General features: G+C 34.9%; 1 protein-coding gene across 3 annotated transcripts; it reads left to right on the plus strand.

Annotated features, from left to right (window-relative positions):
* Window positions 1-1,643: 1,643 nt before the first annotated feature.
* On the plus strand, window positions 1,644-10,127 carry LOC116124824 (ribosome biogenesis protein bms1). Of its 3 annotated transcripts, XM_031410580.1 has the most exons (16): window positions 1,644-1,798; window positions 2,252-2,384; window positions 2,484-2,630; window positions 2,727-2,817; window positions 2,924-3,042; window positions 3,487-3,677; window positions 3,771-3,981; window positions 5,621-5,861; window positions 6,190-6,575; window positions 6,949-7,060; window positions 7,356-7,555; window positions 7,722-8,077; window positions 8,402-8,498; window positions 8,571-8,789; window positions 9,138-9,377; window positions 9,936-10,127. In XM_031410580.1, exons 2-16 carry the CDS (start codon window positions 2,277-2,279, stop codon window positions 9,993-9,995), a joined length of 2,778 nt encoding a protein of 925 aa, XP_031266440.1. In that variant the 5' UTR covers window positions 1,644-1,798; window positions 2,252-2,276; the 3' UTR covers window positions 9,996-10,127. The 3 variants fall into 3 exon arrangements, with proteins under 3 accessions (XP_031266440.1, XP_031266441.1, XP_031266442.1); XM_031410581.1 differs by lacking the exon at window positions 9,936-10,127 and having other exon boundaries at window positions 9,124-9,277; XM_031410582.1 differs by lacking the exon at window positions 9,936-10,127 and having other exon boundaries at window positions 8,571-8,774; window positions 9,137-9,215.
* Window positions 10,128-15,299: the final 5,172 nt, after the last annotated feature.

The following is a 15,299-nucleotide window of genomic DNA, read 5'->3' on the forward strand; positions in this document are numbered from 1 at the left end:
TTTTGGAGAAGCGTATTAGACAAGCTAATGATTTTTACAAATAGAAAAAAAAAATCATGTAAATTAAAAAAAAAACATTTTATTTGCGTATGGACGGGCATCCATTTTATATGGAAGTCGGTCCGTATTATATGGACGGGCTTCTATTATTATATTACAAAATATTTATGAAACCAGAAAACTCAATTGAGCAGCCTTCTTCCTTTCGCGTTTGTGCATCTTCATCTTTCTCCCCTGACTTTCCCTGACTTTCTTGGTTAGACCAACCCAACCCGCTGGAAAGGCTTCATCAGGGTAGCTTATCCTTTTTTTTTTTTTTTGGCTGTTTGGATTACTAAAAAACCAAACTGAAAGAATGGATGACATTGAAGAGCTGGATGAGGAAGAAGACTTTGAAGAGAAGATAAACTTCTTTTTTCCTAATAGGGATGCCCGTCCGTAACATATGGACGGGCGTCCATAAATTATGTTTTATTATTTGTATTTTTTATTTAAAGTATGGATGAGCATCCATTATATGTGGACGCCCGTCCATTATTCAGGGACGGCCGTCCATAACATATGAACGGGCCTCCCTAAATTTTGTTTATAATTTTTTATTTTTTTTTTTTTAAACTTAAAGTTTGGATGGGCGTCCGTTAAAGGTGGACGCCCGTCCATTAAGTATGGACTCCCGTCCATAATATAGGACCGGCGTCCATTACTTTTGTTTTAATTATGTTTTTAATTTAAACTATGGATGAACGTCCATTATATGTGGACGCTCGTCCATTTAGTATGGACCCCCGTCCATTGAATATGGATAAGAGTCTATGATTTTTGTTTTCAAATTTTTTAAATTTAAACTATGGACGAGAGTCCATTATAGGTAGACACCCATTCATATAACATGGACGGGAGTCCATTGTTTATTTCACATGGACAAGCGTCCACATATAATGGACTCCCGTCCAATAACAATGAACGACCGTCTATAGTTGATGAATAGTCGTTCACTCACAAAATATTTGTTAATGTGATACATGGCTGGTTTAAGTCACGGACACGTAATTCGATGTAAGAATTCAGTGCACAGTCCTGATGTTTATAGCATTATTGAAAGTTTAAACCAAACAATTGGCTGTTCCAAACAAAAGAGTTGGCTGTTTTAAATAAGTGATTGAATACTTTGGTATTGTTTCAATTTTTCATAGGTAAAAAAGACTAATAATTTATTTAAAATGTCTTTTTTACCATTTTTACTGTTACCATAAATATTTTAATATTTGGGGATGCAAATGTAATTAGCCCTAATATTATATATTTTATAACTTAACTATATTTTAATTGACAAAATATACTTTGCATATTTTTTAAAAATCAATAATTATGTATATTAGTCATATAAACCATAATTTTCTTTTTCTAAAAACATATAGATTTTGTTACAATTTTTAAACTAATAATTATAATCAATCTTATCATCTTATAATTTACTTTATCAACACAAAATAATTATATCATGTATTGTAATTGATTTAAAAAACTATGAGTTTATTATAGAAATAATGCAAATTAAAAATTTAATTTAAGAAAAAGGAGTGTACTTAGAAATAATTAGAGTGCAAGAGACTTGTTGTCCCTCTTAAACCCTAAGCCCCCTCCATACTCAGTACTCACTTGTTTCTTTGCTTTCTCCGAGGCCCGTGGTCGTCACTGCCCCGTCCATTTTCGACGCCGGTGTCCGCCAAGACTTCACTTAGAGCAAAGCCACCAGCTCATCACCAAGCTTAAACAAAGCAGACGAAGCAACAGCTTGGTAAGCTCTTCCTTTATTTCATCAATGCCTAAGATCTCCCTTCTTTTCTTCGTGTGAATTTTGGGTTTTGCTCGTGGAGGTGATTGGAAATAGATAAATTCTTTTGTTTTAAATTGCGGTTCACATTGTATTTTTGATTGTTTATTGTATGGGGGTTATCTTCTCTTTTACTTTGTTTTGATTTTGAGTTGAGTTCACAACCTCATGACTGTATTATTCTTCTGAACAGTCCTCAGTTAAAAGAGCGGTACTATTGGTACCCACCCATAATCTATCAAGCCCGCAGTTAAAAGCAATTTTCATATAACAAATATATCCTTTGGAATAATTTTGTTTTAATTTTTAATAAATTCAGTTCCTCACAAATTATTTAGTTTTTATCTTTATAAAATTACAGTAACTTAATAAAGACTTGAGATCGTTCTTCGGGCCTTATATTTATTCACAGTGTAGGGTTTCACGACCGGCCGCTAGAGCCATGGAGCAGCCGCACAAGGAGCACAGGGCTCGCCAAGCCGGTTCATCGGCGAGGAAGAAGAAGGGGAAGTCGGATAAAAATAAGCAAGAGAATAAGCAAAACCCTAAGGTTTTAAATTGTTTTTGGTTATTATTGATGGTTGGTGTTATTAATGTTATTGTTTTCTAGCTGTTTTTGATTGTTTTATTTTTCTATTTTTTGTTGTAGGCATTTGCTTTTACTTCATCTGTGAAAGCGAAGAGATTGCAGTCGCGGGCAGTTGAGAAAGAGCAACGGAGGCTTCACATTCCAACTATAGACCGTTCTTATGGTGAACCACCCCCATATGTTGTGGTAGTCCAGGGACCGCCCCAGGTTTGTTTATATACTGATTCTTTTGTAGGATTAATTGAAATTTTTCATGTTGTTTTTTTAACATTGGATGGTGATTGTTTATTTGGGTGGTGGCAGGTTGGAAAGTCTTTGGTTATAAAATCACTTATAAAGCATTATACAAAGCATAATGTTCCTGAGGTCCGAGGACCGATTACTATTGTGTCAGGTTTATATTTGCTCTGACCTACTGAATTATTAACTTAAGAAGTTATTGGAGTTTAAGTTTTCTTTATTTTCTTAATCTCTGATGAGGAATTGATGAAATATGTTAGGTAAGCAAAGGCGGCTACAATTTGTGGAGTGCCCAAATGATATCAACGGTATGATTGATTGTGCAAAGGTTGCTGACTTGGCACTGCTTCTCATAGATGGAAGTTATGGGTTTGAAATGGTGAGATTATTGTTGTTTAGTATTCACTGTTGATATTTGAGTTGACAGGATTGATACTGGTTCGATTGGTTGCTTTTGGGTGTATGAACTAATTTTAATAATTGAATTCTTTTTGTATTATTTAATTGGAAATGTTGTTAGTTTGAATTATTGATGATTTTGTATCAGAGTATTAAATGGTTGTACATCAACCATTCCATGATCAATTTGTTAATTAGCATGTTTGGTTTCATTATTTTATGTTGAGACTTCCATTTGGCTTGCATCATTTTTGTTTATGGCGCTGCCCAGTTTTGTTTTGTTTTGTTTTCCTGATCTTTTTAACTTGGTTTTATTTATTAGTTCTCTATCATTTTTTATTTTTGCGCTTGTAATCAACATTTCTTTTGTCCATCTGTAATTGAAAACGATTTTGAGTTTCTATATCTTTTCTTTTTGTTGCAGGAAACCTTTGAATTTCTTAACTTAATGCAAAATCATGGAATGCCAAGGGTTATGGGAGTTCTTACTCACCTTGATACATTCAAGGATGTGAAGAAGTTGAGAAAAACAAAGCAGCGTCTCAAACATCGTTTCTGGACAGAAATATATGATGGAGCAAAATTGTTTTATTTATCTGGTCTCATTCATGGGAAGTAAGTATATCTTCACAGTGCTATTTGATTCGGACTTGCAGTAACTATCATATGTAAGGGTAATTGTGTCTCTTTCTTTCTTTCTTTGACTAGGTACTCAAAACGTGAGATTCACAATCTCGCACGTTTTATCTCTGTCATGAAGTTTCCTCCTTTGTCATGGAGAACTTCTCATCCTTACGTTTTGGTTGACCGTTTTGAGGATGTTACTCCTCCTGAAAGAGTGCAGATGAATAATAAATGTGACAGAAATGTCACACTTTATGGTTATTTGCGCGGTTGTAATTTGAAAAAGGGAAATAAGGTATGTGTTTTAAACCATCTAATATCATTATTTCATTTGTAATTTATTTCTTACTGATGAATGTGCTATTTATATGTTCTTATAAACAAACAATGATGGGACTTTGCATTATGAGGGTGGTTCCTTGATGCTCTTGTTCTCTAGTGATTTTGGTTGGCTTGTTGAAAATAGACCACATCTTTGCATGCTTACAATCTAAAATAGATTGAAGCAGCAGGTTAGAAAATGCTAATTGTTTTTTTTTGTTTATCTGCTCCTAGTTTTCATCCTCCTTCATAAATTTATATATGTATTTTAAGATATGCACAAAGAAGTCAGTCCTGGTCAAGAAGGTCAAGAAGGCTTTCTTCTTTCTGTCCTACATAGTTATGATTTGAAACGGGAGGCAACCTTAGGCATCTTTTAATCATTTGATGGTTGTGCAGTGGTGTTTATACACAAAGCATAGTTAGGTAGAAAACATTCTGCAAATATTTCAACCCAACTTAGCCATCAAGGTTGTTATATTTTTGCCTGTACACAATTAATGAGGTAACATTGAGGACAGACTTTTGGGATAATGGGTCAGAGATTGAGTTGAAAGAGATTAGATTTAAGGGCTTGATTTTCTTAGTTTTTATTAGGTCAAAAGTGTCTTTAAAAAAATGAGTAGTCAGAAATCTGAGTTATAAAACAAACTAACTTTTAGAAACAAAGTTATAATTTCTGTGAGCACATTAGTGAGTAATTTAACTTTGTAAATCACTTGAGAATTATGGTTTTAGGTTAACCTTGAGATGCGGTTGAGATGTAAGGGAAGATGCATATAGCATTTTAGCCCTCCCAACTTAATGTTACAGGATTGACCTCTCTCTTGTTCATTCTGGATAATATTAGCTAATCAAATAAGATTGCTGTTCGGGTTTTTCTTGGACATCTGGAGCAATCAAATTACGATAAAGTCCTATTTTACCTTAATACTGTTTGTTTTTGGGAAAAAAAAAAAAAGAAAAAGAGCAGATTTTTTGTCGTTTTGTCAATCTGTGGAAACTTTAAGTTGAATCATAAACTGCTTTCTAGTTTGCAAAAGGTTGGGAAATGGAAGTGCACCTTACATAGTTATTTTCCATGTATGAGTTTTGGAATATTCCATGTGGTTGAGTGGTCCCAAAATTTTGTAGTCATAAAGTTAGTATTTTTAGATCTATTTTAGATGCAAGAGGTTTTAAAGCACAATGCAATTTTGCATATTTCCGTGAAATAATTGTAACATGAAAATGCATAGTTCAATTTTTTATTTACCTCCCAAATCTTTGCCTGTAGTAGGCTCTATATGGCTATCTCTTCTGGGTCCCATCCTCAATTTGATTTCTTGTATTCAGCATTGGCCATCACGTTTTTAATTTTTATTACTATTCTTTCTATACATTCTGCAAGATTTTTTATTTTGTTTTATATAGAATAAAAAATGTTAACATGAACGTCTTATTAATTTAGACGTACAGCATGGTTAATTGGAATTATAGATCTTCATTTTTGCCCCTTACATTTGAAAAATATGGTTAATTGACGGTATGCCTTGTGGTTAAATATTCCTTTTATCTTGCTCAACTCCTTAAAATTTCGTAGATTTGTGTCCTAATTTCAGTTTGTGAATCAGGTGCATATTGCTGGTGTTGGGGATTATAGTATAGCTGGTGTTACAAGCTTAGCTGATCCGTGTCCTTTACCATCTACTGCCAAAAAGAAGGGTCTCCGTGACAAGGAAAAACTTGTTTATGCTCCCATGTCTGGCCTTGGGGATCTCCTGTATGACAAGGATGCTGTCTATATAAACATAAATGACCACCTTGTGCAGTTTTCTAAAGTTGATGATGAAAATAAAAAAATTATCCGAAAAGGTTTACTAGTTATTTCCTATTCTCGCTTTCTTTTGTTTCATTATTTTAATATAAAATCCTGAAATCCTTTTAGGTTTACTCATTTCACTTTTTTTATTGTTCATGTTTTGTGTTGTGTCAAAATGGAAATATCTTTTCTTCTCTTTGCCAAGTCTATAAATTACATTATAACTTGTATACGTATAAATTTTCTGGTTATGTTGTTCTAGATGATATTTCTTTGGCAGAATAATGCATGGGGTAATAGCAAAATATCTCAGCTTTTTCTTACTGGTTTCAACTTCTATCATTTTTCTTTGCTCAAGTATTTTTGTCCTGTTGTTGCCAGGGAAGGATCAAGATGTGGGAGAGGTGCTGGTAAAGTCGCTTCAAAACACGAAATATTCAATTGATGAGAAGTTAGAGAAGAGCTTCATTAACCTTTTCAGTCGGAAACCTAATATCTCATCAGAAACTTTAAATGATGCAAAAGACACCAATGAACAATCTGGGGAAGGAATTAAGGTTGATGGGCTTGTTGATGAACATGTTGATGATGACCTGGATGATTCAGAGTCTTCTGACAAAGATGGAGATGTTAATAAGGATGAAATTGCTGCAAGTAGAAGTAGTGGTTCTGATGAAGATAACTTGAAGGAACATTTGGAATTCAATAATGGAAGGCTACGGAGAAAAGCTATCTTTGGAAACAACATTGATCATAGTGATTTGAAGGTACAGTGACCGGTACTTGTTTCTTTCATTGAGAGAACCATCATCCTAAAAGGGAAGGGTGGTAGAGTTTTATCAAACTTTATGCATTTTTTATTAGTATATTTAGATACTTTTATGTTTGCATGCTTTGAAATAAAGAAATGAGCACAGTTTGCGTTTGAGACGACATGAGCTCCTTTAGTTTATCCCACTTTTTCAGAACTGAATGTATCTATGCTACCATAACTTCTGGGTTGTTTGTAAGATCACTTTACTAGAGTACTATTGTAGAATTTTTGTACCTTATATGTATATTTTAATTTGTAAAAATAATTCAAGTGATATCAAGAAAGTTTTGTTTTGGAATCATGATGTGCAATGTGCTTTACTGCAGGATTCTGATGAAGATGATGACAATGATGATGATGAAGATAAAAATGATAATGTAGATAATCAGTCATCTTCTGGCTCAGATTTTTCAGATGGAGAGGATGATCAAATAGATGGTATTTTTTTCTCACTTAAAGTTGTACAATTTATGTTTTGTGCTGTAGTGTTTGTGCTTTTAAAAAGCTTCTGTATGCTATTTTTAGCTATATTTAAGTATGAAAGAATGTAGAAATCAGTTTAAGATTGGTAGAGGGAAGTTTTGAATATTACAAAGCCAATACCATGGTTTTTGTTGGATTTTTGTATTTGTAGTTGCTTGATAATATAGATGGTTAAATTCTTATACAGACTGCCTTCAGCATGGAATTTTCTCTATTTCTAAACTTGTCTAACTCATTGCTGCACGTGAAGATGGCATGGGGAATATATCGAAGTGGAAAGAGTCATTGTTGGAGAGGACTGTCTCAAGACAAAATATAAATCTCATGCAGCTTGTATACGGGAAATCTGCATCAACATCAGCAACATCTTCCAATGGAGTACAAGACAGTAGTGAGGATGAAGAAAGTGATGATGATGAATTCTTTCGGCCAAAGGGAGAAGGGAATAAGGTTTTTCCTGATGTTACTTTCACCACAAAATCCATATTTCATTTTCCCAAAGAGTTCCTTCTAAATTTTTGGGATGTTTAAACACTATTGATAATTTTAATATTGATTTACATGTTATAAATGGAATTTGTTGCATTCACTTACTCTTGTTGCCTGTATGTTGCAGAAGTTGAGAGAAGGACTTGATAGTGACAATTTCAATACGGAAGACTGTTCCAAGTTTAGAAGTTATGAAAACATTAAAAATTGGAAAGAGGTGGAAATATATGAAAGCATTCGAGATCGTTTTGTCACAGGTGATTGGTTGAAAGCTGCTCGCAGAAATCAAGGGTCAGAGAATAACTTCGAAGATGATGAGGACAACGACGTCTGTGGTGACTTTGAAGATTTAGAAACTGGTGAGAAGCATGAGAGCCATCCTATAGGTGATTCTGGAAATGGTACAATCCAGAATGAAGACGAATCAGCAATTGAGGAGCGGAGGTTGAAGAAGCTTGCGCTTCGTGCAAAATTTGATGCTCAATATCCTTTTTGCTTTGACTGCTTCATTATTTTTTAAAACATGTATTCCTATTTCCTGCATCCTTCCCCAGCTGCCATTGATGGATCATTCCATTAATTTTGATGCAGTTGTCATGAGATGATGTGTGAGTTATTGCTAGTTTTGCTGTTTTCCTCTCCATTGCTGAATTTGTTGGTTGTCATTTGCATTTTTTTATCAATGGAGTGTAATATTGTTGTAGCATGGTAGGTAATACCTATATTTTGGTTTTCTGGTCAATTTTGCTGTCTAATACGACAAAACCATGTAAAATTGGCCGTCTTGACCTTAACCTTTTTTTTTACGTATAATGGATCTGATTCAGCAGAGGAGGAAATTGATAATAAACAAGGGGCCAAGTTTCATCGTGGTCAACCTAATGAAGTTGGACTTATTGACAAGGTAAATATTGTGGTGATCTTAAATCTCTGCTGGTGTTGGGTTTTGAGTGGTACTTATTCTTGATTCTTTCAGATGAAGGAGGAGATTGAACTTCGGAAACAAATGAACATATCTGAGCTCAATGATCTTGATGAGGTCACTCGGGTAGAGATTGAGGGCTTTCGAACAGGGACATATGTAAGATTGGAGATACATGATGTCCCTTTCGAAATGGTCGAATACTTTGATCCCTTCCATCCAATTTTGGTTGGAGGAATTGGTCTTGGTGAGGAAAATATTGGATACATGCAGGTAAGAGGACAGATCTTTTAATTTTGTTCAATGCTGGCTTGTGTTCTTCAACTTAATGTCTTTAATTATCTGTATGTCCTTTGAAAATTACTGCTCAGGAATTAGTAGAAGTTAATTGTTGGGTATTATATGTTTAGGATTATTTGTATGCATTGACTGCTTAATATCTGCTTAGTTGAAGAGACTTGATTAGCGGCCCACAGTTTACTACTTAACATAAACCAGAATTTAGTAAAATGGGCTGATTTACTGTTTTGTTGTAATTCTGACTGATAAAGTTAAATGTTTTTTCACCTTGTTTATACGGATCTCCATGTTTGACATGGCTTACCATTGCTTTTCTTTCAGGCTAGGTTAAAGCGTCACAGATGGCATAGGAAAGTGCTAAAGACTAGAGATCCCATAGTAGTTTCTATTGGTTGGAGACGTTTCCAAACTATACCTGTTTATGCCATTGAGGACCAGAATGGGAGGCATCGCATGCTGAAGTACACTCCAGAACACATGCATTGCCTGGCTATGTTTTGGGGTCCTCTTGCCCCTCCTCACACTGGGGTGGTTGCTGTCCAGAACTTATCGAACAGTCAGGTCAGTTTTTTTTTTTTCCTTTTTTTTTTTTTTTTTTTGGGTGCCACCTACTTGATAAAAATAAAGATTTCTGGATCTAAAAAGGAAGTTTAAGAGATTTCCCATTAAGATGATATGTCCTCCCATGCATAGCACACCAAGTATATGTTCTATTTTTTATTGATATGTTTATAACACAAGATTTGTGACGTCGTGTTTCTATGCTGCGTTGTCTGAATTCTAGATAATGTTTGAAATAGCATGAGACTTAATAGGTTTCGTCTTTCTAGTGCAGCTATACTATCTATATTTAATCATTTTTATTTCTGCATAATGTGTGAGACTTCACTTTCAACTACCTTATTGGCCTTAATTGGTTCCCACACCCATCCTTTTTTGATATGCTGTAGTACAGTTAAGGGAGCTATTTGTCATATTGTGTATTATAACTGCAAGTGAGCATTTATGAATCTTGAAGCCACTGTTTGCTGTTGGGATATCTTATTGCTTTTTCTTTGACCTTTTTCTTTTTTAATTTACTTTTTCATAATCAACTAATATTTTTATTTGGATTTTTAGGCTGCATTTAGAATCACAGCCACGGCAGTTAACTTGAGTTCAATCATGAAGCAAAGATAAAGAAGAAAATTAAACTGTTTGGTTATCCATGCAAGATATTCAAGAAAACAGCACTTATCAAGGATATTTTCACTTCAGATCTTGAAGTAGCTCAATGTGAGGTAAAGAGGTTCGGACAGTCAGTGGAATCCGTGGACAGGTGAAAAAGGTACGTGTTTAATGAAGAATTTTATTTTACATCCTTTTGATCTCCGTTATTGCATTTGCTTGTCAATATTTAATTATACTGAAAAATAACAAGAAGCTGTTTCTCTTCTCTAAAGATTGTTTCCCCTTAGATGTGTAATTTTTCATAACTCATCAAAAGGGAATTCTCACGGTGGTGAGGCTGATCATCATAACTTTTAATTGTTTATCTTGGCAGGCTGCAAAAGAAGAGATTGTTAACACCCAAAAAGAAGGGAGGGCAAACTAGAGAAGGGATTGCTAGGTGCACTTGAGGACAGAATTCTGATGAGTGACATTGTTTTCATGCGTGGATGGGCTGATGTTGAAGTTCTCAGTTTTTCAACCCATTGACCACAGCCTTGCAACCTCGTGATCGACTTGGCAAGGAATGAAAACTGTGCTCAGTTGCGGGAGAAAACAATCTTTCTATTCCTGTTAACAAGAATTCACTCTCAAGGTAATTTGTGAGATGTTAAGCCCGTAGTTAAGCCAGACTGGTTTAGATTATCTTTCATGTGGTAATTATAATCATTTTCTTTTGTTTGTCTTTCTGGCAGCCAATTGAAAGAAACAAAAGGGTTCAACCCATTGTGATTCCAAAGTCGTTGCAGGCAGCTCTCCCATTTGAATCAAGCCCAAGGATATACCTAGCCGAAACAGCCACTTCTTGAAAATAGAAGAGCCGTGTCATGGAACCTCATGAGAGAAAAGTTCACACTCTTGTTCAGCATCTTCAATTAATTAGAAATGGAAAGGTAGCATATCTAGACCAATATATTATATTTACATATTTGAAGCCTAATGCTCATCATGTCAACTAATATTTTCCCGTCTACTATTTAATCTTGTATCACAATTACCTATTTTTTATGTACCCTTCACATGTTTCCAGTTACAAATTTCCTATATTTACATATTCTGTTTTGCAGATGAAGAAACGAAAGCTTAAGGTAGAGCAGAAGAGAAGGAACTTGAAGCAGAGAAAGCTAAGGAGGAACAATTAACAAAGAACGCCAGAGAGAAGAAAGGCGGGAGAGATATCGTGAGCAAGATAAACTAAAGAAGAAGATTCGGAGACTTCAGAGGCCTGATATTCTCAATTCAGAAATTTACCATTGATCACTGGCTCAGGCAAATCAGATCAATGGGGTCAGGTCTGGTGCATAAAATGACTTAACAAGAAGAGTGAACTTCAAGCAATTGCTGTGGTGTCTCCTGATATGAGCATTGAGAGAAAGCCTGATCGAGCCTGATCGAGTTTCATCAAAGTCAATTCATGGCCGTTGAATTGTTGTTAAAGCACCAATATCATCGATGATGAACCAGATGATAAGCCTGCCTGCCCCCTCCAATAACGTTTATGATGTACTCGAGCAACTCTCTGGAGTTGACAATTTTGTGTTGTATTGAGTTTGTAACATGAATCTTATAGATTTTAAATAAGCACACAAGAAGTAGGGTACTCTGATTAATTAATCAGCAAATAACAATAAATCAAATCTTAAACAACCTTAAACCATGAATAACATCTATTGGATCTAATTAAGGTTACTCTCTTCTCAAAAAGGAAACTAGTATTGTTTTCAACATATTCTTGAAAGATCAGCATCACAGTCGAATACCAAATATGGTTTCAAAATCATAAGAGAAATATTTCTGTTAAAAAAAAAACCGTTTCCTAATTAGAACATGAACAAATGAAAACAAAGATATTCAATTTGCCACTATTTATTCCCACTGTTTTAAAAACCGGACCGATAGGTCCAACGTTGGACGCGGACCGGTCACGTGTCCGTTCGAGTCAACAGTAACCCCTATTATATATAACCCGTTTTAACTCGTTAAAAAATCGGAATAAATCAGTGAATCGCCGGTCCAATCGGATGGCGGATAAACCGTGGAAATTTTCAAAGTCCCTAACCCTACGCAATCCAGCCCATTCCATTCTGATTTCCTTTCTTTGTTTCTCAGCTTCTTCTCTATGAAAATTTCTCTCTGAAATCCCACTCAATTGCAATCAACTCCACTCCCTAAAGTTGAAATCGCAACCATTCACCAAATCACAATTGAAATTTCTGAAATCGACGACGACGTCTTCCTCCCTCGCTGGAAATCGACGACGACAGCTCCGTTTCTCACTGAAATCGACGACGATAGCTCCATTCGTTGACGACAGCTCCATTCCTCGATCCAACTTCAATATGATTTCGTTGCAACTTTGTCTGGAGCAATGTTTTTTGTGGATTCATTGTTTTTATTTTGCATAATCTGTATATTTTTGATACTTAAAGCTTTCTTAATAAAAAACAAATCTTGTATGAGAAATCAGTTCTTTACATTAGTGTAAAATTATCCCCTATCTTAGCCTTTAAATCCGTAGAAAAAAACTTGATCCAAGGGCGTCTATCACGCAGTTAACATTACCCTCCACTATTGTACCCCATATGCACTCTTCTCTTCACATCCAATTTTGATTTAACTTTTGATTCCTTTAATGGGTAAAAATACAAACAGTTTAGCTTCAGTTTTCTTCAACAGGTGACAGGGCAAGTTTTGACCTAATTGCCAAGAAGTACTTCAAATTAGGATTGAGATTGGGTGAAACATTACGGATAAATCTCTGATATGCGGCTTATTTCCAATCAACGACGCACAAAATGCACCCGTGAAGGAGAAGATGAGGCCGATTCAGAAGCTTGATTCGAGTCGGTTTTCCCTTAAAATATAACGAGGGTTATAGAGTCCATATGTTGAGTTGAGAAGAAGAAAAAGCGAGAGGTGAACAATTTGAAGAAGAAAAGTTCAGTATTCTTGACAGGAACTAATATCAGAATCCATTTCAGAGACCGATGATAGCTTCTTTGAAAAAAAAAAAAAAAAAACCAAATGAGAAGCAATATATTAAGGAAATTAATATCCATTGAAAGGGAGTGAAACGGCATGGAAATTAATCTTCAACCTCTCAACTGACTGCTTATATATCACAATGTTTTATAGAACAGTTGCCTGTTATCCCCAGGAAATGCATCTTCATACTTAATGACTTCAAATTATTTACCACTAACGACGACAAACATTAATAAAGTTGTGTGACCCTCCCGGTTTAGGCTACCATTAAACTTAATTTAATTAAATTTCAGGTGGTTTAATCCTCCTTTCCTCTGAGATGCAAGGAAACCACTATGACTATATAGTTAGGGTAGAAAAATTATACAAGAAAACTGGAAATTTCCTGTGATCCTTTTAACTCATTTGTATAAACAAATATTGTGTCAATTCAGCTTGTATGGGGACTATAATAATATGAATCCTTACTACAAGCTTAAGTTTTTATTAGGGATGACAATTTAACATGGTATTAGATCAAAGGTTTAAATTTGAATCCCTACAATGCAAGAAAATGATTGATAAAAGAAAAATGGATTTTTAACAACTAATGTTCTTGATTTGGACTTCAGTTTCAAAATATGAACATGATACAATTATTTCATGATCATCATGATAAAATTTATGAAACAGGTTTTAAAATGTATTCATATTATGATATACAGTACTACCCCTTATTGTTTAGGCACGATCAATACTTATATTCTCATATATTTAACCTTTTTTAAATTTATATGACTACCTCCCGTCTGAAATCAGAATTGCCGCGTAATTCCATAATTAACTTCTAGTACTGAATTTCTAGGAAACTATTGCAACTCGTTAAGTGTTATTCTATTACAGTAATTACTAAGAAGCTCTTCAAGTAAAGCAAGCTGGAAATGAAATGTGAGACCTATTCAATGGCAAAAATATAGTGCACACAAATCTCAACACCACTCAAATTCTTTAACTGAAATTTCAATCTTCCTACCTTTTCGTCAATGGCTTCATCTTCATTGCACCCGTTGACTTGTCAATTAAAGAGCCTCCATGTGATCAGCCTCACTGTTTTTCAGCCTCAACTGCAAGGTAGCTCCTGGGATTATTCCGAGGATGCCGCCCTGCTAACTCACACATCTCAATCTCCGGGATGGGGCACTCGGGCAATTGTCTATGCGTCGTTCACCACTCAACCTTCTACAACTAACCGCAGGCCAAATGTTGGCACCGTTTTATCAGCGAAAACCAACTCAAAGGGTGAAGTTCGTATACATTGGAGATGATGAGGGAACCTGCAGTACGATTCGATCATCGTACAAAAATTAAGGTATTCATTGTGATCGTTGCTCAAATAGTCTCACTTTGAGCACTATTGGTTCCATTACAACTGTTGCCAGCTCCACTTTTCACCTATTGCAAAATTCCTATTGGATTTTGCAAAGTTTTGCAATATTATCACATTCATTTGTTTCATATATGGTAACTTGGTATGTGACAGCCGTAATCCTGGAGTTGCTGCAAGGATCTTGACAGCATGGGAGTTGTTATGACTACTTACGGAATTTTAGCGGTGATGTCATGGAATTGGTTTATAAGCAAGGGCTGCAGTTGTTCATCACTGTTACTGTTTTCATTGCGTTGTATCCCTGCTTTAGCCACAACATTCCGGAGATAAATTGATTATCCTGAATTGTTGAAACTTATCGTAATCTTATGTTCAAGAGATACTTATCTGGGATGGTCCACCATATCATCATACTGACGTGGTGAGACTGTCCAGTTAATTACCTACATACATGGTTTTTTTTTTTCAACAATAATGCCCACCATAATTTATCATATACAAATACAATAATATCCCTTATGGTGCACGTCAACTTCATAATATGATGAGATCGTCTCATGTAAGTTTTTCTTTCATTTGCTTATTATTTTGTTATTCTTGAGTAGATAATCTTCATTTTATTTTGTAGTTCTTGCTTAGATAAATCTTGATTTTAATTTGTTGGAATGTGTGTATATATATCATGCCCGAGCAATTCTCACTCGCCCACAAACAAATTTTGGGTTCACTTTCACCCTTTGTTAAGAACAGGTCATTGTTTTAAAAGTCGTAGGTTTTTATATATGAAGTATAGTAACTGTCCATTATTTACTTAATTTGTTAAATCAGTTCTTCTGTCACTTGAAATATGAAGAAAGTTGGAATTATAACTTTGTAAACGAGTATTATTGGGAATTTTTACCAGTTTAGTCTCGAAGTATAAA

The sequence above is a fragment of the Pistacia vera genome, unplaced genomic scaffold, assembly GCF_008641045.1.
Source record: "Pistacia vera cultivar Batoury unplaced genomic scaffold, PisVer_v2 Contig157, whole genome shotgun sequence".
In the NCBI taxonomy this organism is placed as follows: Eukaryota; Viridiplantae; Streptophyta; class Magnoliopsida; order Sapindales; family Anacardiaceae; genus Pistacia; species Pistacia vera.

Coding starts and splice junctions, on each gene's coding strand:
- LOC116124824 (XM_031410580.1), top strand. CDS start 2,277: ATGGAGCAGCCGCACAAGGAGCACAGGGCTCGCCAAGCCGGTTCATCG. Junction 7,061..7,355: donor AGAGGATGATCAAATAGATG/GTATTTTTTTCT, acceptor CTGCACGTGAAG/ATGGCATGGGGAATATATCG. Junction 8,499..8,570: donor AAGTTGGACTTATTGACAAG/GTAAATATTGTG, acceptor TGATTCTTTCAG/ATGAAGGAGGAGATTGAACT.